This window comes from Lissotriton vulgaris, chromosome 12, assembly GCF_964263255.1.
Source record: "Lissotriton vulgaris chromosome 12, aLisVul1.2, whole genome shotgun sequence".
Lineage (NCBI taxonomy): Eukaryota > Metazoa > Chordata > Amphibia > Caudata > Salamandridae > Lissotriton > Lissotriton vulgaris.
Genome location: NC_141700.1, coordinates 275,183,606 through 275,207,634, shown reverse-complemented (window position 1 = coordinate 275,207,634; position 24,029 = coordinate 275,183,606). Strand labels below are relative to the sequence as shown.

Below are 24,029 nucleotides of genomic sequence, written 5' to 3'. Positions count from 1 at the left end.
TGGATTCAAGCAAGCCGGGCTGAAGACGGCTGGAATGCCAGAAACCGGTCCTCGGAAGCTTGTTTCCGGTCCAGGAAAAACATGGCTTGGCAGTTCGGGCTGGACTGTTCCCATGAGGCACAGGGTCAGACTGATTTGCATATAGCCATGTCTGAACTGGGGTGGCAGAGTGGGCTAAAGAACGGTGATGGATTAAACCCAGATCTTTTGACTGGGTGTGAGTGTTTGATTGATTCAGATGCTCCGTCCATCACCACCCCCTTTTGTACCGCTTTTGGCCGCCATAAGTGTGGCAGGGTATGCTCAGACGTGAGTCCCTTGCTCACTTTGCCACTGGATTCAAGCAAGCCGGGCTGAAGACGGCTGGAATGCCAGAAACCGGTCCTCGGAAGCTTGTTTCCGGTCCAGGGAAGACATGGCTTGGCAGTTCGGGCTGGACTGTTCCCATGAGGCACAGGGTCAGACTGATTTGCATATAGCCATGTCTGAACTGGGGTGGCAGAGTGGGCTAAAGAACGGTGATGGATTAAACCCAGATCTTTTGACTGGGTGTGAGTGTTTGATTGATTCAGATGCTCCGTCCATCACCACCCCCTTTTGTACCGCTTTTGGCCGCCATAAGTGTGGCAGGGTATGCTCAGACGTGAGTCCCTTGCTCACTTTGCCACTGGATTCAAGCAAGCCGGGCTGAAGACAGCTGGAATGCCAGAAACCGGTCCTCGAAAGCTTGTTTCCGGTCCAGGGAAGACATGGCTTGGCAGTTCGGGCTGGACTGTTCCCATGAGACACAGGGTCAGACTGATTTGCATATAGCCATGTCTGAACTGGGGTGGCAGAGTGGGCTAAAGAACGGTGAGGATTAAACCCAGATCTTTGGACTGGGTGTGAGTGATTGATTCAGATGCTCCGTCCATCACCACCCCCTTTTGTACCGCTTTTGGCCGCCATAAGTGTGGCAGGGTATGCTCAGACGTAGGTCCCTTGCTCACTTTGCCACTGGATTCAAGCAAGCCGGGCTGAAGACGGCTGGAATGCCAGAAACCGGTCCTCGGAAGCTTGTTTCCGGTCCAGGAAAAACATGGCTTGGCAGTTCGGGCTGGACTGTTCCCATGAGGCACAGGGTCAGACTGATTTGCATATAGCCATGTCTGAACTGGGGTGGCAGAGTGGGCTAAAGAACGGTGATGGATTAAACCCAGATCTTTTGACTGGGTGTGAGTGATTGATTCAGATGCTCAGTCCATCACCACCCCCTTTTGTACCGCTTTTGGCCGCCATAAATGTGGCAGGGTATGCTCAGACGTGAGTCCCTTGCTCACTTTGCCACTGGATTCAAGCAAGCCGGGCTGAAGACGGCTGGAATGCCAGAAACCGGTCCTCGGAAGCTTGTTTCCGGTCCAGGGAAGACATGGCTTGGCAGTTCGGGCTGGACTGTTCTCATGAGGCACAGGGTCAGACTGATTTGCATATAGCCATGTCTGAACTGGGGTGGCAGAGTGGGCTAAAGAACGGTGATGGATTAAACCCAGATCTTTTGACTGGGTGTGAGTGTTTGATTGATTCAGATGCTCCGTCCATCACCACCCCCTTTTGTACCGCTTTTGGCCACCATAAGTGTGGCAGGGTATGCTCAGACGTGCGTCCCTTGCTCACTTTGCCACTGGATTCAAGCAAGCCGGGCTGAAGACGGCTGGAATGCCAGAAACCAGTCCTCTGAAGCTTGTTTCCGGTCCAGGGAAGACATGGCTTGGCAGTTCGGGCTGGACTGTTCCCATGAGGGACAGGGTCAGACTGATTTGCATATAGCCATGTCTGAACTGGGGTGGCTGAGTGGGCTAAAGAACGGTGATGGATTAAACCCAGATCTTTTGACTGGGTGTGAGTGTTTGATTGATTCAGATGCTCCGTCCATCACCACCCCCTTTTGTACCACTTTTGGCCGCCATAAGTGTGGCAGGGTATGCTCAGACGTGAGTCCCTTGCTCACTTTGCCACTGGATTCAAGCAAGCCGGGCTGAAGACGGCTGGAATGTCAGAAAGAGGTCCTCGGAAGCTTGTTTCCAGTCCAGGGAAGACATGGCTTGGCAGTTCGGGCTGGCCTGTTCCCATGAGGCACAGGGTCGGAGTGATTTGCATATAGCCTTGTCTGAACTGGGGTGGCAGAGTGGGCTAAAGAACGGTGATCGATTAAACCTAGATCTTTTGACTGGGTGTGAGTGTTTGATTGATTCAGATGCTCCGTCCATCACCACCCCCTTTTGTACCGCTTTTGGCCACCATAAGAGTGGCAGGGTATGCTCAGACGTGAGTCCCTTGCTCACTTTGCCACTGGATTCAAGCAAGCCGGGCTGAAGACGGCTGGAACGCCAGAAACCGGTCCTCTGAAGCTTGTTTCCGGTCCAGAGAAGACATGGCTTGGCAGTTCGGGTTGGACTGTTCCCATGAGGCACAGGGTCAGACTGATTTGCATATAGCCATGTCCGAACTGGGGTGGCAGAGTGGGCTTAAGAACGGTGACGGATTAAACCCAGATCTTTTGACTGGGTGTGAGTGTTTGATTGATTCAGATGCTCCGTCCATCACCACCCCCTTTTGTACCACTTTTGGCCGCCATAAGTGTGGCAGGGTATGCTCAGACGTGAGTCCCTTGCTCACTTTGCCACTGGATTCAAGCAAGCCGGGCTGAAGACGGCTGGAATGTCAGAAACAGGTCCTCGGAAGCTTGTTTCCAGTCCAGGGAAGACATGGCTTGGCAGTTCGGGCTGGCCTGTTCCCATGAGGCACAGGGTCGGAGTGATTTGCATATAGCCTTGTCTGAACTGGGGTGGCAGAGTGGGCTAAAGAACGGTGATCGATTAAACCCAGATCTTTTGACTGGGTGTGAGTGTTTGATTGATTCAGATGCTCCGTCCATCACCACCCCCTTTTGTACCGCTTTTGGCCACCATAAGTGTGGCAGGGTATGCTCAGACGTGCGTCCCTTGCTCACTTTGCCACTGGATTCAAGCAAGCCGGGCTGAAGACGGCTGGAATGCCAGAAACCGGTCCTCGGAAGCTTGTTTACGGTCCAGGGAAGACATGGCTTGGCAGTTCGGGCTGGACTGTTCCAATGAGGCACAGGGTCAGACTGATTTGCATGTAGCCATGTCTGAACTGGGGTGGCAGAGTGGGCTAAAGAACGGTGATGGATTAAACCCAGATCTTTTGACTGGGTGTGAGTGTTTGATTGATTCAGATGCTCCGTCCATCACCACCCCCTTTTGTACCGTGTAATTTTGTTGGGTGTCGGAGGTGCCTGATTTGTACCTCTATCACACATTCGTCTTTAAATATGGGTGTGAGTTGGGTGTCATTTACGCAGTATATAGTCGACTTCCTTACACCACTTAAATGTTGATGTTAATTTGTTACTGGTAAGTGGAGCTATCGCCTGTTTTTTTAGTTGTTTGTGGTGATTTTGTTGGCGGAAAGAATCAATTGAAGAGTGGTGATATTTGCAGTTTTTACTAGGTTGAGATTGGGATGATAATTAAAAAAAGATATAAAAAACAGCTACGCTTAATGAACATTATAATTAGGAATTAATATTTAAAAATCCTTTGAAATTCACTGAAAAAAACATAGGTTTCAGGCAGGTTATAGTTAGGAATTATCATTTAAAAAACCTTAGAAATTCATTGAAAAAACTATAGGTTTCAGGGGTGTTATAGTTAGCTGGACATTTCACTCATACAAAACCATTGAAATTCCTCTGTTATAGTTAGTTGTACTAAATGTAACTCTCGCGCCCGCAATCCACTGGTGATGATGTCACATATTACATCATTCATGACATGGTCAGTGACATCACTGATGACATCTCAAATGACATCACTGATGACATCATTCACATGACAATCAGATACTACTCATCATACACTACTATAACCTTTCATCACTCACTGTAAAATACAGAGTACCAAATTTGAATCCATTGACACAATACAAGTATCTAAAAACTCACTCAGTGATTCCTAGATGTACACACACATTTAATCAATTAACTATAGATTTACTCACATTGTTGTCAATGATCAATAGAACACTATCAAATATACTTATACACCTATATTACATCCACGGAGTCAGTGCCTGTTCTTCTTGAAATCTAAAAGCCAGGATTGGGAGAATATATATATATATATATATCCTACTGGCGGTCGCCAGTAGGTATATATATAGTTAGGACCTAGTTGCCATAGGAAATTCTGAACATTATATTGGGAATAACTTTGGCGCCGATTGAGGGATCTGCCTGTACTTTTCCTTAAATTTGCCTCGCTGAGCTCCGCTCCTTCCCTGAAAGTTTCGGGGGGATTCGTCAAGCGGGGGCCGAGAAAAAAGGGGGGTCCCAAAACGTGTTTTTCCCCATGTTAATTTCCATTGGGACATTCTGACAAGGCTACAGCTCGAACGGCTGAACGGAATTACACCAGATTTGGCAAAATGGTAGGGACTGGTATGCAGCAGTGCCTTTTGTATGTTTGGTGTAAATCCTTCCAGTAGTTCTTGAGAAAATTTAATTTGAAATGTTTCAAATGGAATTTTCTATGGGACCTTTAGACACGGGCACAGCCCGAACGGCTGTACGGAATTACACCAAACTTGGCAAAATGGTAGGGACAGGTATGCAGTAGTGCCTTTTCTATATTTGGTGAAAATCCCTCCAGTAGTTGCTGAGAAAATTGATTTGAGCAAATTATATATCTATATGCGCTCAGCATTCTATTGGGAATAACTTTGGCGCTGATTGAGGAATCTGTGTGTAATTTTCCAGAATTTTGGCCTGCTCCGCTCCTTCCCTGAAAGTTTTGGGGGGATTCGTCAAGCGGGGGCCGAAAGGGGGGTCCCAAAACGTGTTTTTCCCATGTTAATTTCCATAGGGACCTTTAGACACGGCTACAGCCCGAACGGCTGAATGGAATTACACCAAACTTGGCAAAATGGTAGGGCCTGGTATGCAGATGTGCCTTTGCTATGTTTGGTGAAAATCCCTCCAGTAGTTCTTGAGAAAATTTAATTTGAAAATGTTCAAATGGCATTTTCTATGGGACCTTTAGACACGGCTACAGCCCTAACGGCTGAACGGAATTACACCAAACTTGGCAAAATGGTAGGGACAGGTATGCAGTAGTGCCTTTTCTATATTTGGTGAAAATCCCTCCAGTAGTTGTTGAGAAAATTGAATTTGAGCAAATTATATATCTATATGTGCTCCCGTACGCGCACCGTACGCGTACGGTACGCGTACCGTACGCGTACGTGCGCGTACCCTTACGTGCGCGAGCGAGTTTCTGATTGGCTGGCAGTCAACTGTCAACATTCCAAACTGTCCAAACCAGGAAGTGTTGGCCACCATCTTGTTTTTCAGGAGAACTGAGGCACAAGAGAGACCAAAACAAGAGTGGAAAACACAATAAGGGGGCAGGGTAGAGACCCCCCAACCCTCTAGCCCTTCTCAGGGGGTCCCAAAAGGACCCCAAGGGCAAAAAAAGAATTGCGGGGTATGCTCACCGTACGCGTATGGTACGCGTACGGTACGCGTACCGTGCGCGTACCCCGTGATTTAAAAAAAAAAATGTTTTTGCACTTGGTGGTCCTTCTGGGAACCCCTGAGAAGGGCTAGGGGGTCAGGGGGTCTCAACCCTGCCCCCTTTTCGCGTTTTCCACTCTTGTTTTGTGCTCTCTTGTGCCTCACTTCTCCTGAGAAACAAGATGGCTGCTCAGGTGGTCCCAGAAGGATAATAACATATATAAACGTTATCCGCTAATAGAATTAGCATTTACAAAACCTTTCAAATTTATTGAAAAAAAATATAGGTTTCACGCCTGATATAGTTAGGAATTAGCATTTAAAAAACCTTGCAAATTCACTGAAAAAACCATAGGTTTCAAGCCTTATATAGTTAGGAATTAGCATATAAAAAACCTTGCAAATTCACTTAAAAAACCATAGGTTTCAGGCCTTATATAGTTAGGGATTAGCATTTAAAAAACCATTGAAATTGCTCCTATATAGTTAGTTGTACTAACTATATTTCGCGCACCCGCAATCTACTGCTGATGTTGTCACATATTACATCATTCATGACATGGTCAGTGACATCACTGATGACATCACTGATGACATATCAAATGACATCACTGATGACATCTCATTTGACATCACTGATGACATCATTCAGTGACTGTGTGTTTCTATAAAGTTTAAATATGTTTTACATATTGAAGAATGAGTGGATGTATAATTGTCTGGATGAAGGATTTAGTAGGTGTGTGACTGACTGTGAGTGAGTGATTAAATGTGCCTTACTAAATGCATGGGTTAGTGACTAAACTGTCTGAATGTGTGCATCAGTATGTCTGTTGTTGTGTAAGCTTCTGCATGTGTTGATCAGTAGCTATATGAGTGGCTATATGGGTTATTGATTGGTTGCCCAAGTATTTGAATGGGAAACTGAGTGTGTGTGTGGGTGGCTGGGAGGTGTGTGACTCTGTGCATAGATGTGTGAGCAGTTGATTCACTAGGTGTATGAGTTCAAGAGTACATGTGGATACAGCTACATGGGCGGTTGACTGTGTGCATGGGTGTGTTGGTGAGTGAATGGATATCTCAGTGCTACATGTCCAAGTAAGTACATATGTAAAACACAGTGCATGTGAGAGTTGGCATATATAAATGACTATACATGAGAGCCAGTGAATGTGCGAGTGGCTGTATGGATCATTGTGTACTTGTATCAGTGATTGTATAAGAGAGTAAGTATGTGTTAGTATATGCTTGAATAAGGAAGGTGTTGTGTGTATAACTGTATAGTTGAGGAAATGGAAGTGTGATCGATTCTTTGCATGACTGACTAGGTGTGTGAGTAACTCCATGGATGAGTGGCAGTGTGTGAGTGTCTGTATAGGTGTATGAGTGCATATGATAGTGTTGTATTAATGAGTGACTGTATGTATGAGTGATTCAATGGGTGAATGGGTGAATGAGTGAATGTGTGTGTAGATCTAGGAATCAGTGAGTGCGTATGTAGTAACTGGTATTGGTGTGTCAATGGTTTCAAGAATGGTAGTCTGTATTTAACACTGGGTGTATCAAAGGTTATATTAGAGTGTGAGGAGGTGCATCGTATTATCACATGAATGATATCATCAGTGATGTGATCAGTGATGTCAAATGATATGTCATCAGTGATGTCATCAGTGATGTCATTTGAGATGTCATCAGTGATGTCACTGACCATGTTATGAATGATGTAATATGTGACATCATCAGCAGTGGATTGCGGGTGCGCGAAATATAGTTAGTACAACTAACTATATAGGAGCAATTTCAATGGTTTTTTAAATGCTAATTCCTAACTATATAAGGCCTGAAACCTATGGTTTTTAAGTGAATTTGCAAGGTTTTTAAAATGCTAATTCCTAACTATATAAGGCCTATAAGGCATATACTAACACATACTTACTCTCTTATACAATCACTGATACAAGTACACAATGATCCATAGAGCCACTCGCACATTCACTGGCTCTCATGTATAGTCATTTATATATGCCAACTCTCACATGCACTGTGTTTTACATATGTACTTACTTGGACAAGTAGCACTGAGATATCCATTCACTCACCAACACACCCATGCACACAGTCAACCGCCCATGTAGCTGTATCCACATGCACTCTTGAACTCATACACCTAGTGAATCAACTGCTCACACATCTATGCACAGAGTCACACACCTCCCAGCCACCCACACACACACTCAGTCTCCCATTCAAATACGTGGGCAACCAATCAATAACCCATATAGCCACTCATATAGCTACTTATCAACACATGCAGAAGCTTACACAACAACAGACATACTGATGCACACATTCAGACAGTTTAGTCACTAACCCATGCATTTAGTAAGACACATTTAATCACTCACTCACAGTCAGTCACACACCTACTAAATCCTTCATCCAGACAATTATACATCAACTCATTCTTCAATATGTAAAACATATTTAAACTTTATAGAAACACACAGGCACTGAATGATGTCATCAGTGATGTCAAATGAGATGTTATCAGTGATGTCATCAGTGATGTCATTTGATATGTCATCAGTGATGTCATCAGTGATGTCACTGACCATGTCATGAATGATGTAATATGTGACAACATCAGCAGTGGATTGCGAGTGCGCGAAATATAGTTAGTACAACTAACTATATAGGAGCAATTTCAATGGTTTTTTAAATGCTAATCCCTAACTATATAAGGCCTGAAACCTATGGTTTTTTAAGTGAATATAATACTCGTGAGCAAGGGAAGTTGTTCCCGAAACGCGTTGAGTGGACTGTGAATAAACACCAGTTGTGTGAACCGAGCTGTTGGCCTGGACATCGATCTTTATGCAAAAGGGTGAACGAGCGTGTTGGAATATATATATATATATATATATATATATATATATATATATATATATATATATATATATATATATATATATATATATATATATATATATATATGGCATACAACGTCTTCAAAATGCAATTCTGCAGAGACAAGACGAACCCTGGACTTGTGCACATAATTCTTTATTGGAGCCCACACACCAAGTCGACCACAACATATTAATAGTGCCAACATTGCGTTGGAATCAAGTACATGACGCAATTCCTGAAAATGGCTTGTGACACCATCACAACTTTTCCAACAGCTGTGATAAACATCAAAACTTTAATATTTGCTGCATCCTATATTTTAGTATTTACTATATAAATAATTGTCTCACTTCAAACTAATATGAAAACGTTACTATACATATATAGTTACACTGTGCTGGACTTGCGTACCATATACGGGGATTTGCGCCCGGTACATGAACCTTATTTTTTTTTAATTGTATACAACCAACAATACAATGTTTCTTAAAATATATAAACTTATTACTGAAACACTTAAACTAATGCATTCAATTACAAAAAAATATTAAAACAATTTAATTGACATATACAATCAAATACTTACATATCTATACATACACTCTATTATATAATAATGCATTTCACAGTACACACTGTCACAAAATTTTACAGAATATCAAAGTTTAAAAAGAAAAATGTTTACTTTTTATAAATAAACATTTTCTTAAAACATTTTAATTTACAGTTTTAAATCTACAAAACTAGTTAATTAAAGAAAATATATTCAATACGTTTCAGTTTCAAAATACATTTAGCAAAAAAAATAAGTTAATAACATTTACTAAGAAATAATATGTTAGAAGAATGTTCTAGTTAGAAAACATTATAAAACATCTTTAATTCAATTTGAAAACTAAAGCATAGAGATATCATAATTAGAACCTAACATTTGGAAACGCTTAGAAATTCACTAAAAAAACAAAGGTTACATGGACATTATAGTTCAGAATTAGCATTTAAAAAAACATTAGAAAATCACTGAACAAACCTAAGGTTACAGGGACATTATAGTTAGGAATCCATGAGAGGGATTTTCATTTCCTGCTAGAGATGTGGACATTTGTGTGGCTTTCCCTCACCCTTTCCCCCAAATGAGCACAAATAATTTAGACAAGTATCTTAACTGTAAATGGACTAGTACTGACTTTCATGGAAGCCAGGCTACTGAAGAGTAAAATAATTGTAAGAAATATTTCTAGAATTGTGGTGAGTAAAAATGAACAGAAATAGAACAATATAGAAGAGGGTAAAATGATAGTCTATGTAATTTCCCTTTCTACAATGTCCTTGCTACTCATTACTAGTACTAAATAACTGCGATAGAGTGGGATATACAGCAGTGTTTCATATCTGATTGGCATATGCAGGCTCTGAGGCTTGCGCATCCAGCCTCTTGTCTTTGCAGACCAAGTTTGTGATCAGTCAGTGTCCTTGACGTGTGAGATATGATAGAGTACCCGGAATTGAAGATCCTACTTTCTGCCAATAATAACCTTAATCCCAACTAATGTTAAATTTCAGTAACTTAAACATGTTAAATCCATTCATATTGAGTTTTTTAAATAAATGTCTAATGATTGATGTTTGTGAGCAACAAATATCAAACCGTACATGCCATGACATTCAGGGGCAGCTTACTCATTCCCTGTTATCAATGCACATTGCCATGTCTCTGAAAAGGGTATTTTTAGGCCCCATGGAGCATAATATAATAATGTGCATGGCTGCAACATATTGTACATTTTGTAGCTGAAACCTTGATGCATTGGGGTCTGTTGTGGAAGTGATCTCATCCACATTTTAGCATGTTTACTCAGACAACCTCTTCATATTTCTTTTTTATACAATATGATAGCACCACCCTATCCCTTGTGCTTAAGCTATCCCCAACATTTTGATTAATGGTTAATTGAATTAATTATTAAAATTTGATTAACACATTTTAAATTGATTTTTAAATACAAGAGCCATTACACTAAACCAAATGTGATTGCTAACCCTGCCAATAGTAAATAGTCTTTATAATCATAATTGCATTAATAATTTTTAATCTATGTACATATTTTAATGGCATCCTATCACTAACCCAAATAAAAACAGTGGTCATTGTTACATTATTCTAAGAATATCTCACAAATGTATTTTCAGTTATTTTCATAGTCAACTATATTTAAAAGTATCAGTGTTGATTTTTTAATGTTACATTTTTTATTGAAGAAGATAATGGTTTGCAGTTTAATGGCAGCCAGATAAAAAAGTTGTAGCGGCAATGGCTTAAAGAGAATATATATTTGCCACCAGTATCTGCCCAAAAAGAAGTAGGATTGCCATGTGTTAAAATGACCAATTAGCAAACTAATTAATCACTAGCAATTACATCACAAGACCATCATCCCGTCAATGAAAGCACAAGAAATCACATGGCATGAAATTAGATCTAGATCAGCGGGAATGAACTTGTAGTTTTTGACCCAGATGAAATCTCCACACATAAATGACATGCCACAAAGGAGTGAGCTTTGATTATGGTGGCCAGCTTTAACCCTTCCAACAACTTCTTAATGAAACTGTAAGACACTGTACTGTGTCTTTGCATTCGTAAAATTTCCAAAACAAATGTTTTTGAAAGCTGAAATCGTTTTTCCTCTGTCTCTGGTCACTACTGGGTAGTTATAGTTAGGAACACGTTTCCAAAGAAAAAACATTTTTTGGTTTGTAGATAACTTTGGCACTGTTTGATGAATGTTCATGAAACTTTCCAAAAAAAAGGTTCATTGACCTCAGCTCCTTCCTGGAAAGTTTTGGGATGATCAGCCAAGTGGGGGCAGAGAAAAAGGGGGGTTACAAAATGTGTTTTCCCCATGCAATTTCCCAGAAGAAAATTAGGTACTGCTGCAGCCAAAACTGCGAATGGAGTAACACCAAATTTGGCAGAAGGATGGGTCCAGAGAGCATGTTTTTTGTGAAATAATGTAATCTATTGAACAGTTTTTGAGAAATGAAGGTTCAGAATCTCTGTAATGTTATTCTAGATATTAGCACTAGGAAGTAAGCTTGGCTTGGTCATGTGTTCAGCAATGTATTATTTGATTTTCTAGACCGGCCTGGGGTTTTACACAGAGACGTGATTGACCAGATTCATGAAAAGATGGCTCTCACTCTACAATGCTACATTCAGCAAAGTCACCCGGGTCCAGATGGCAGGTAAGGAATGGCAATGTCACAGCCAAGAAAATGGACTGTGTGACAGTCACACTGTGCCATTGACTGGACTGACAGACTCGAGAAAAAATGAAGACTTCCTGCTAGAGAGAATGTTAGTTCAGGAATTTACAAGAGGGCAAAGAGAAAATGTAATAATCAGACACTATTTCTATGTGTATAAGTAGAAGGTTAACATGGCCACTAGCAAGACTAATCGTCAGGAGAATGGTGGTACACAAACCAGGTTATCAACAATAGACACAGAAAAGTAGACGACTGGCCACTGGAAGGAATGTTCAGGAATTTGCAAGAGATACAAGAGGATGAAGACAACATGGAATTATGAAACACTACGTCTAGGTAAATAGGTGGAGGGTTAATATGCATTCTAGGAAGACTAATGGTCAGGAGACCCAAAGTGCACCAACCAGGTTATCAACAATCGAACTAGGGGTCAGGTACAACATAATCCCTGGTAATATAGAACAGCAATGGCCCTGAGTGATTACCAGTGGTTGAGATTAATCCAATTGTTCCATCCATCACTTTTTTGCATATTTTAGTGTGTCACCCTAAGTGGGACTGGTGTGCCCAGATGTGGGTCTTGTGCGCACTGTCACTGGAACCAAGCTATACCTGGCTGATGAGCCCTAACTACAGAGAAAAGAGTCCTGGGTTGCTTGTTTTCTGGTTCTGGGAGGACCTTGCCTCACAGTTCAGGCTGGAGAGTTCCCACTGGAGCTCGGTCAAAACTGATTTGCATATGACTGGGTCCAAAATGAGGTGGCATTGTGTTCGAAATAATGATGGACTGAGTGATTACCAATGACTGAGATTCATTTTAATTCAAGATTCCATCACAATTTGGTATACTTCCATGCAGCTAGAGAGCATAGCAGAGGGGTGACTGTGTGAAACTAACTGCAGCACACTGTCCCTGATTACAAAGCGAAGCACTGGGGTTGACTGCGCAGAGCTATCAGCAACATTGCCACCTTTGGTATGAAAGCACAGCACTGGGACTGGAAGCATACAGCTAGTATCATCAGTTGCAACACCCAAATTCAAATATTGTGCTACTAAATCCATCGGCCTCCACCTCCTGAGGTTGTGGTCTACTCCTTTGCCTTCTTATCATAATTCGGATAACCATATTCTTAAAAACATCAATTCATTAAAATGCCATGGGTTCCAGAAGTGATATCACGGGTTGCTTAACCCGGATGAAATTATACGCTGACCTATTGGCCCTGTAGGATGGCTCAGCAAATTAAACATTCACATCTCCAAATTCAGTAAATGAAGGCAAAGAGCTTGAATCTTGGTAAGACCGACTCAACCTACCATCCTTGTGGCGCCAGTAAATTGAGTGCCAATAAACAGGTTCATTGTAACATCTGCAATGTGCATCCTTTCAAAACTGTAGAAATGGAAATAGAAATTAAGTTATTATTGTCTTGCAGTGGCAGGGGGTTGCTTCCTAACCTCTAAAGACAGTCATTACAGTGGTACCAAAAATAAAGTTAGGTGTAGAAGTGCTACCCCCTGGTTGCCCCTAATTGACAACAGTTCTTATGATATAAGCTTAAAATATTTTTTATTAAATTAATGAAGTCTTGCTATTTTAATATTTTGTTCTATGTTCCAGACACAACAATTAGGGGAAGTGTTTATTTTCCCATTTTTCTTCGCCCACAAAGGAGGCCTGTTGTACTTAAAATTAAACTTCGATTCTTATTCCTATATTCTTGGTAAAATATCAGTTAAAACATTTTCAGGATGACCTTACACATGGATAATGACAATGTGGCTAACATCCCCCCACAGACCACACACCAAAAATCTCTGCAGCATCTTGGATTCCTCGCTCACCATGAACCGCCAGATCAACGCCATCTCATCATCCTGCTTCCACACACTACACCTGCTCCGAAATATCTTCAAGTGGCTCCCCACCAAGTCCAGAAAGACGGTCACCCACGCACTCATCATCAGCAGACTCAACAACAGTGAACATACTCTATGCCAACATCACCCGGAAACTCCTCAAGAAACTGAAGAGCATCCAGAACGCCTCTGCCAGACTCATCCTCAATACCCCCCACAACAGTCACAACACCATCCACCTGACATACCTACACTGGCTTCCAGTCAACAAAAGAATCACCTTTAAGCTCCTCACACAAGCCTACAAAGCCTTACACGACGCGGGACCTGCATACCTCAACCACTGCCTCGCATTCCAAGCACCCACTGAAGACCCACGGTTTGCCCAAATGGCCCTACCTGCCATCCCACGTATCTGCAAGTCCCGGGTCAGGGGAAGATCCTTCTCCTACCTTTGGGGCAAAGACCTGGAACACCCTGCCTCTCCACCGAAGGCAATCATCGTCACTGCCCCAATTCGGGAAGGACCTCAAGACCTGGCTCTCCGACTGAACCACAGGACCTTCAACAGATCAGCAGCCCCCCAGTGCCTTGAGTCCCTTACGGATGAGTTGTCACACTTTAGAAGTCACTTGATTGATTGATTGACATACATATTTGAAGCGAGGGAGAAGGGAAGGTGTTCAGTAAAGTATGTTTAGCTCCACTCGAAGGTGGAGTGGACCAGCATTCAGCATTTAGAAAGGCTTGTTCTCCGCTCAGTAATGCTTTTGCACGTCAAGTCAAGTCAAGTCAGAAATTTGTATAGCGCGCTACTCACCCAGAGGGTCTCAAGGCGCTTAAGGGAAAGCGGATTGTTACTGATCGAATAACCAAGTCTTAAGTTGCTTCCTGAATGAGAGGTGGTTCTGGGTGAGGCAGAGGCGAGAGGGGAGGGAATTCCAGGTCTTGGCCGCCAGGTAAGAGAAGGATCTTCCTCCCATGGTGGTTTTCGGATGCGTGGGATCACGGCAAGGGCTAGGTTGGCCGAACGTAGCTGGCGGGTGGGGGTGTAGAAGGATAGGCGATTGTTGAGGTAGCTGGGTCCAAGGTTGTGTAGGGCCTTGTTTGCGTGAGAGAGGAGACGGAACGTGATTCTCTTGCTTATAGGGAGCCAGTGTAGGTCTCTCAGGTGTTCTGATATGTGGTTGTGTCGAGGTATGTCCAGGATGAGTCAGGCGGAGGCGTTTTGAATGCGTTGAAGTCTTTTCTGCAGTTTGGCTGTGGTTCCGGTGTAGAGGGTGTTACCGTAGTCTAGTCAGCTGGTGACAAGTGCTTGGGTGACCATTTTCCTAGTTTCAGTGGGAATGTGTAGGATGTTAAAACATGATGATGAAACGGTGTTGACTTGTTTGGTCATGGATAGGGAGGAGTCTAGGATGAATCCTAAGTTGCGGGCATGGTCCGTTGGTGTGGGTGCGCTGCCTAGTGCCGGAGGTCACCATGATTCGTCCCAGGCAGAGGGGGATGTTCCTAGGATGAAGACTTCCGTCTTGTCCGAGTTTAGTTTTAGGCGGCTGTTCTTCATCCATTCGGCTACATCTTTCATCCCTTCGTGTAAGTTGGTTTTGGCGGTGGTTGGGTCTTTGGTGAGGGAGAGGATCAGTTGAGTGTCGTCAGCGTAGGAGATGATGTTTAGGTTGTGTTGGCGCGTGATGGATGCGAGGGGGCTCATGTAGACGTTGAAGAGGGTGGGGCTGAGCGAAGATCCTTGTGGTACGCCGCAGATGACTTCGGTGGCCTCTGATCTAAAAGGGGGGTGACGGATTCTTTGGGTTCTTCCGGCGAGGAACGATATGATCCAGTCCAATGCCTTATCTTGTAGTCCGACGTTCCTGAGGCGATGTACTAGGGTGTGGTGGCATACCGTGTCGAATGCTGCGGAAAGATCTAGGAGGATGAGGGCCACTGTTTCCCCGTTGTCGAGTAGTGTTCGGATGTCATCTGTAGCTGCAATGAGGGCGGTCTCTGTGCTGTGGTTAGCTCGGAATCCAGACTGTGAGGGGTCAAGGGAGCCGTTAGACTCGAGGAAGGCGGCGAGCTGGTTGTTGACGGTCTTCTCGACGACTTTGGCGGGGAACGGGAGGAGCGAGATGGGACGGTAGTTCTTAAGTTCGGTGGGGTCTGCTGTAGGTTTCTTCAGGAGGGCGCTGAGTTCGGCATGCTTCCAGCTTTCCGGGAAGGTAGCGGTGTTGAACGAGCAGTTGATGATATCCCGGAGTTGGGGTGCGATGACGGAGTCGGCCTTATTGAAGATGTGGTGGGGGCATGGGTCGGTTGGAGAACCGGAATGGATGGAGTTCATCATGCGTATGGTTTCTTCGGTGTTGATTGGGGTCCAGGCGCGGAGGGTGGTGGTAGGGGGCTTCAGTTCGAAGGTAGGGGGAGAGGACAGGTCGCTGAAGCTGTTGTGTATGTCTGCGACCTTGCTGTGGAAGAACGAGGCTAGTGAGTCGCATAGATCTTGAGAGGGAGTGATGTCGTTGTTGCCGGCGCTGGGGTTGTAGAGCTCATTGACGATGTTGAAGAGTTCTTTGCTGTTGTGGGCGTTGTTGTCTAGTCGGTTTTTAAATGCTGACTTCTTAGTGGTGCGGATCAGCTGGTGGTGTTTGCGGGTGGCGTTCTTGAAGGCGTTCATGTTGTCTGTGGTTGGGTTTTTTCTCCAGATTTTCTCGAGGGTGCGGCAGTTCTTTTTGGAGGTCTTAAGGTCGTCGTTGAACCAGGAAGCTCTTTTGATTTCTGGTCTGATGGGACAGTTTTTCAGGGGTGCTAGTTTGTCAGCGCAGTGGGTGATCCATTGTGCAAGGTTAGAGGCTGCTTGATTTGGGTCCGTAGATCTGGCGGGAGGGTTTTGGTTCAGTGATGTGGTGAGCTGGTCGAGGGTAATTTTGTTCCAGTTTCTGCGGGGAGCCTGTTGCGGGTGGTGGTGGGTCGTTGTCTTTCTGAAGCTGAAGTGGACGCAGCTGTGGTCCGTCCAGTGGAGTCCTGTGGTGTGGTTAAAGGAGATGTGTTTGCTGGAGGAGAAGATTGGGTCGAGCGTGTGTCCGGCTTAGTGGGTGGGGGTGTTCACCAACCGTTTGAGTCCGAGATTGGCGAGGTTATCAAGCAGGGTGGTGGTGTTGTTGTCATTGTTATTCTCCAGGTGAAAGTTGAGGTCTCCTAGAAGAATGTAGTCCTCGGAAGGGAGGGCATGTGGGCTGACAAGGTCGGCGATGTCTTCGCAAAATTGTGTACGAGGTCCTGGGGGTCTGTATATGAGGGTGCCTCTGAGTGTTGTCTTGGGGTCGGAGTGTATCTGGAAGTGGAGGTGTTCGGTGTCTCTGAGGGTGTCATCGGAGCAGGTCGAGATGCAGATGGTGTTCTTGTGGACAATCGCGATGCCTCCTCCTGTTTTGTTGGTGCAGTCTCTTCGGATGATCTTGTATGCATCCGGGATGGCTATGGCGATGTCGGGTGCAGATGAGGCATTCATCCAGGTTTCCGTGAGGAAGGCGACGTCTGGATTTGTGGTGTCAAGTAGGTTCCATAGTTCTATGGCGTGTCTGTGGACCGAACGGGTGTTGAGCAGGATGCACTTCAGGTGGTTGTTGTTGGGGCTCTGTTTGGCGTTTGTGGATGTAGTGTGGGTTCTGATGCAGCAAAACGTGCATGATTGGCAGGTGAAAGGTCCATGGGTACGGCCTGGGGCAGCTCGGTGGCAGTCGGGGAGTCTGCCGGTGTTGAGGGCGGTGAGGGTTGCTGTGTCGTATGTTCTGCGGGGGGGATGGTGACTACGGGGACCAGGGGCTCTGGCGCTGGGCGCGATCCAGGCGCGGACGGGCGTAGACGGGCTCACAAGCTCATGTGGCGCGTTGTGCTGTATTCTATAGTTTTGAGCCCTTGGTCTGTGGTTCTATAAGCTATGGACCTGGATTTGTATAGGTGAACGGTAGTTGTGGCCTGAGCTTGCAGACTGGAGAGTCCTGATGGCTTTCTTACACCTTTTGATACAGTCCCATGTGGAATCGTGGATGCTGGGTAGAGAATGGTAAACTCTCCACCAATATCCCCATAATCTATATATATATATATATATACTGGGTTATTAAGGGAATATGAAAACAAATTGTACAAACCTGTTTCTCCCCACCCTCTCATATTCCAGTCCTTATAGCATGAATCATTTCACCTGCCTGAGATAGACTACCCAATAAAAATTACTGAGAAGAAGTACCTTTTTTTTCCTCTTTGTTAGTAACCTTGTCTTCTCTTTCTGGTGTCCAATTTGCCATTTTGCCCCCTTTCTCCCTTGAGCATCCACCTTTATAGGCCCCTCTGCTCTCCAGCCCACAGTATCGGCAAGTTCAGCTCCACACCCGTGCCCAGTCCTTGTTGAGTCTACAGACCAATCAATCAATCAATCAGTGACACTTATAAAGCGCGCTACATACCCGTGGGGTCTCAAGGCGCTGGGGGGGGGGAGCCGCTACTGCTCGAACAGCCAGGTCTTCAGCTTCTTCCTGAAGGAGAGGTGGTCTTGGGTCAGGCACAGGTCGGTCGGGAGGGAGTTCCAGGTCTTGGCGGCCAGGTGGGAGAAGGACCTTCCTCCTGTAGTCGCTCTTCGGATGCGGGGGACGGCGGCGAGGGCGTGGTCGGCTGATCGGAGGTGGCGTTTGGGAGCGTAGAAGTTGACTCGGCTGTTGAGGTAGCTCGGGCCTTGGTCGTGTAGGGCTTTGTGTGCGTGGGTGAGGAGGCGGAAGGTGATTCTTTTGTTGACGGGGAGCCAGTGAAGGTCTCGCAGATGTCCGGAGATGTGGCTGGTTCGTGGGATGTCGAGGATGAGTCTGGCTGAGGCGTTCTGGATCCGCTGGAGTCTCTTCTGGAGCTTGGCGGTGGTCCCGGCGTAGAGGGCGTTGCCGTAGTCCAGTCGGCTGGTGACGAGGGCCTGGGTGACGGTCTTCCTGGTCTCGGTGGGGATCCACCAGAAGATCTTCCGTAGCATGCGTAGGATGTTGAAGCATGCCGAGGAGACGTTGTTGACTTGCCTGGTCATGGAGAGGGAGGAGTCCAGGATGAAGCCCAGGTTGCGTGCATGGTCTGTCGGTTTGGGTGCGGTGCCCAGGGCGGGAGGCCACCAGGAGTCGTCCCAGGCGGAGGGAGAGGAGCCCAGGATGAGGACCTCCGTCTTGTCCGAGTTCAGTTTCAGGCGGCTGGTCGTCATCCACTCGGCTACCTCTTTCATCCCTTCGTGCAGGTTGGCTCTGGCGGCGGCGGGGTCGTTGGTCAGGGAGAGGATCAGCTGGGTGTCGTCGGCGTAGGAGATTATGCTGAGGTTGTGTTTGCGTACGATGGCCGCGAGGGGGCTCATGTAGACGTTGAAGAGGGTGGGGCTCAGAGATGATCCTTGGGGGACGCCGCAGATGACTTCGGTGGCCTCTGACTTGTACGGTGGTAGGCGGACTCTCTGTGTTCTCCCGTCGAGGAAGGAGGTGATCCACTCCAGCGCCTTGTCCTGGATTCCGACGTTGCTGAGGCGCCGTACTAGGGTGCGGTGGCAGACCGTGTCGAATGCCGCGGAGAGGTCTAGGAGGATGAGGGCCGCTGTTTCTCCATTGTCCATCAGGGCTCGGATGTCGTCGGTGGCGGCGATGAGGGCGGTCTCGGTGCTGTGGTTGGCTCGGATTTACAAAAGGGGGTGGTGGTGATGAACAGAGTGTCTGAATTGAGCAGACCACTCTTACCCAGTCCAAAGATCAGGGCTTGATCCATCACCGTTATTTATCTCACTGCCCCATCCCAGCTCAGAACCTGGCTATATGCAAATCAGTCTGTCCCTGGCCCAGTGCATCATGGGAACAGGGCAGACTAAACTACCAAGCCAATTCTTTACCAGAAAGGAGACAAGCTACCAGGGACCGGTTGGCTCGGAAGCCGGACTGTGAGGGGTCGAGGGATCCGTTCGTCTCGAGGAAAGCGGCCATCTGCTTGTTGACGGTCTTCTCGATGACTTTGGCTGGAAACGGGAGGAGCGAGATGGGGCGGTAATTCTTGAGGTCGGTGGGGTCCGCTGTTGGTTTCTTGAGTAGGGCGCTGAGTTCGGCGTGTTTCCAGCTCTCGGGGAAGATGGTGGTGTCGAGGGATGTGTTGATGATGTCTCGCAGGTGGGGTGCGATGACAGCGTCGGCTTTGTTGAAGACGTGGTGAGGGCAGGGGTCGGTCGGTGATCCGGAGTGGATGGAGTTCATCGTGCGGATGGTGTCTTCGGTGCTGATCGGGGTCCAGGCGTGGAGGGTGGTGGTGGGGGGTGGTTGTTCGGTCATGGTGTGCGTTGGTTGGTTGTTGAAGCTGTTGTGTATGTCCGCGATCTTGTTGTGGAAGTATGAAGCCAGGGAGTTGCAGAGGTCTTGCGATGGGGTGATGTCGTTGTTTCCTGCGCTGGGGTTGGAAAGCTCTTTGACGATGTTGAAGAGTTCCTTGCAGTTGTGTGCGTTGTTGTCCAACCGGTCCTTGAATGCTGTTTTCTTGGCGGCGCGGATCAGCTGGTGGTGTTTCCGGGTGGCAAGTTTGAAGGAGGTCCTGTTGTCCGGTGTCGGTTCCCTTCTCCAGACTTTCTCGAGGGCTCGGCAGTTCTTCTTGGAGCTCTTGAGTTCGTCGGTGAACCATGGGGCTTTCTTGCTGCCGGGTCTGCTGGGCGGGGTCCTCAGTGGGGCGAGTTCGTCCGCGCAGTTGCTGATCCACTTCGTGAGGTTGTCGGCGGCCTGGCTGGGGTTCGCTGAGCTGGCAGGAGGGTGCTGGCTCAGGGAGGTGGCGAGCTGGTCTGCTGTGATCTTGTTCCAGCTTCTGCGGGCGGTCTGTTGCTGGTGGTGGTGGGTCGTTGTTTTCTTGAAGGTGAAGTGGACGCAGCTGTGGTCCGTCCATTGAAGCTCTGTGGTGTGGCTGAAGTTGATGTCCTTGCTGGATGAGAAGACAGCGTCGAGTGTGTGTCCGGCGAGGTGGGTGGGGGTGGACACCAGTTGCTTGAGTCCCAGGTTGGTGAGGTTGTCGAGCAGGGTGCTGGTGTTGCGGTCGTTGTTGTTCTCCAGATGGAAGTTGAGGTCTCCCAGGAGGATGTAGTCAGCGGAGGGGAGGGCATGTGGGCTGACGAAGTCGGCGATGTCCTCGCTGAATTGTGTGCGTGGTCCAGGGGGTCGGTAGATCAGGGTGCCTCTGAGGGTGGTGTTCGGGTTGGTGTGGATCTGGAAATGCAGGTGTTCGGCGGTGGTCAGGGAGTTGTCGGTGCTGGTCGTGAGACAGATGGTGCTCCTGTGGATGATGGCGATGCCTCCTCCCATCTGGTTGGCGTTTCGGTCCCTCCGGACGATCTTGTAGCCCTCTGGGATGGCGATGGCGATGTCGGGAGCTGAAGAGGCGTTCATCCAGGTCTCCGTGAGGAAGGCAACGTCTGGAGCTGTGGTGTCGAGGAGGTTCCAGAGTTCGATGGCATGTCTGTGGATGGAGCGGGTGTTGAGCAGGATGCACTTGAGGTGGGTACTGCTGGTGTTCGGCTTGGTGGGTGCTGGTGCGAGGCAGGTCCGGATGCAGGTGAACTTGCAGGCGTGGCAGCTGAAGGGTCCGTGGGTACGTCGTGGAGAGGCTTGATGGCATTCTGGGAGTCGGCCGGTGTTGAGAGCGGTGAGGGTGGCGGCGGAGTACGTCAGGCGGGACCAGTGCTTTAAATGTGCCGGTACTCATCGGTACTGAGTACCGGCACTTTTCTTTAGTCAGGGGCAGTACCGGTACCCTGATTGATGGTATGACAGGCTAAGGTTTGCTATCGCCTCGCAATAAGGACAAATGTCGCTCTGCATTTCACAGCCGCACTGAGCCTCTGAAGTAAACTTTTGCAGGAACGCTGCCAAAGTCCAGTAGTGCATATTAAAATTGCCCCACACTACAGGGGTTGGGAAGGGCTTGCATCACGCAGACCTGGCACTGTTGATTAGGCATTCAATAACCATTCTGCCGCAAGCCCCCACCTCGTCCCCCCATTCAGTCAGGTGCGTGAAATGACCAGGCGTTGGGCTGCCGGTCAGTAATTCAGTCCATTTAAAGAACTGCACTGGCCATAGAAAGCGAGTGGCAGCCAGTTTTCTTATGTCCGTTTTTTCAGCACAGCAACTGCTTTCCTTTTTGTGTCCCTTCAACCCTAATCGCTGCATTTACATAACAGCGACTGATCCATGAGTATGAAGGTAGCCCTGCCCAAAGAGCAATTAATAGCAGAGAATGCTACAGCACCCAAGGAACTGGATCCGGTTGGGGGAAAAGGACATGAACATAGAAGGAAAGGGGAGGGAGGAATGTAAAATAAGTGAGGTGACAGCTGAAGTTAGAATTGCCACTTTTTTCAGATAAAAATACCAGATATTTGTTCAGTTTTGAAATGGGTCCTTAGGAATTGTATTTTAACACAAATTTGTGTAAAGTAAAAAATCTGCTGTATTTCTTGAGGTAATGGGTTTATCTGTTGATGAACCACATGCAATTACAATTGAATCGCCTCTTTTAATGCAGGGAAGCAGTCTGATAAAGAGAGATGAACTAACCATTAGGCTGAAATTTAGTTTAAAAAGCTTCCTTGCAGAATTTACAGGGCGCAACGGAGCATGCGCACACACACTCACTCACACGTGCACAGTCACACACACATGCACACAGTCACACAAACACACACATGCACACACACACACACACACACACACACACACACACACACACACACAAACTTTCACAGCTTGGAAATAGTTTTGTACTTTTGAAGTGAAAAAATGATTTATGCTTTTATTTACTGGGAAAAATATCAATCCTGATTTAGCAAGTTTTTTTTTTTGCAAGTCTTTTTTTAAAACTACAGGCCTCAACCGTAAGTATGTTCTATCAACACAATTAATGAAATATAGGGCAACAAATTACTGTCCAGGTGGCAAATGTAGGGTATGGGTACATCAGGGAGGAGAGAAGATGAGGCAAGTGAAGGAAAAACCAGTGACAAAATGTAAGAGACTTGTAAGAGAGGCAGAACCCAGGAGGGAAGGTTGGAGGCTGGGGTAGAAATGAGAGGTGAATCAAGAACGGAGAAGAGGTGTAGAATTAAAGATACTGAACCAGCTAGAGACAGGAAGAGCCTGGCAATAGGGAAAAAGGCAGAGGCAGTGCTTTAAATGGGACGGTACTCACAGGCACTGAGTACTGCCACTTCTTATTTGTATCACTGTTAATAGCAGCACTTCACCACTGCCCAGGAGAGTACCAGTACTCATGAAAGGTAAGCTCATTGGCTGCTAGTGCTGGTGAGCACTAGGCTGTCCGAGAAGAAGCGCTCTCTGACAGCCAAGGCGCTTCTGTTGTCCATAGCTCAGCAGCTTTTTTGTACATGTCTTCTTGTTTCTTTGTGTGTTTGCTGTGCAAGCTTGATGATATACAGCATTGTGGCAAACAACAACAAATAACGGTATGACATTAAAGAAGTTGCAAATATTACAAAACAAGGACATTTTTTAACATGTTATGCTGTTTGGCTTTCATTTTCTGTAATTATTTAACCTGTTTTGTTAATATAATGCATTTCCGTTGTGTTTTGATATGTGCTGCAGCTGGTATAGAAGTTAATATGTATCATCATAGCTTGGCCTTAGCCCCGCCCATAGCCCCACCCACTTGCCACACTCTAGTTCACTTTTTTTTCATATTTATATAGCGCGAACTCGACCCGAAGGTATTGGAGCGCTTTACATGACACACACACCCAGCCAGATTCCTTCTTCGTATTCTTCCGGGTCATCTTACTGCTGTTCTGTCCTTTACTTCACCCCTATTGTGTCTACACCATGGATACAGTCTCTAGAGGCTGGTCCTGGTTCTTCTGCTGTTTTATTTACCAGATGTGTGTGTGTGTTTGCTTAATTATACGGGACCTGCATCAACGTTTAATGATTCTTTTCAGGCCGTCTGTGTCCCGTGGGCGGGAAGGATGGTGCGATTTACTCATCTCTTATCGTAATTGTTGTTTTCTGCCGCTTCCTTTTGTTACCCACCCACGCTTCTCCGTCCACCCACTTGGAGCTGCCACTTTGTTTGTCGGTCTTTCCTCGGTCTGTTACGAGCAGAGGTGGCGGAGATCCGCAGTGCAGTGCTGAGCTGATGTGACTCCAAGGGCTGGAAATGTCCGCACACGAAGCCGGAAGCCCGGGCGCCATTCACTCTACAAGTCAGTCTTCCGGAGAACTGCAGAGACCGTGGTGGACGTCAGTCCATGAAAGAGGATTGTCTGCCCTCTGTCAGCATTGCATTCAGAGTGTTAATTGTCATTGTTGTCTTTTAAAGTGGGAGAATTCAGTGATGTATGATTCTGGGCCCT

General features: G+C 46.3%; 1 protein-coding gene across 2 annotated transcripts in view; it reads left to right on the top strand.

Annotated features, from left to right (window-relative positions):
• The window catches only part of NR1I3 (nuclear receptor subfamily 1 group I member 3), an 832,555-nt gene that overhangs the window by 586,623 nt on the left and 221,903 nt on the right, over positions 1 to 24,029 (top strand). For both annotated transcript variants that reach the window (XM_086945035.1, XM_086945036.1), the window contains exon 8: positions 11,623 to 11,728. In XM_086945035.1, the coding sequence (XP_086801161.1) occupies positions 11,623 to 11,728 (106 nt within the window). The remainder of the gene's footprint in view (positions 1 to 11,622; positions 11,729 to 24,029) is intronic.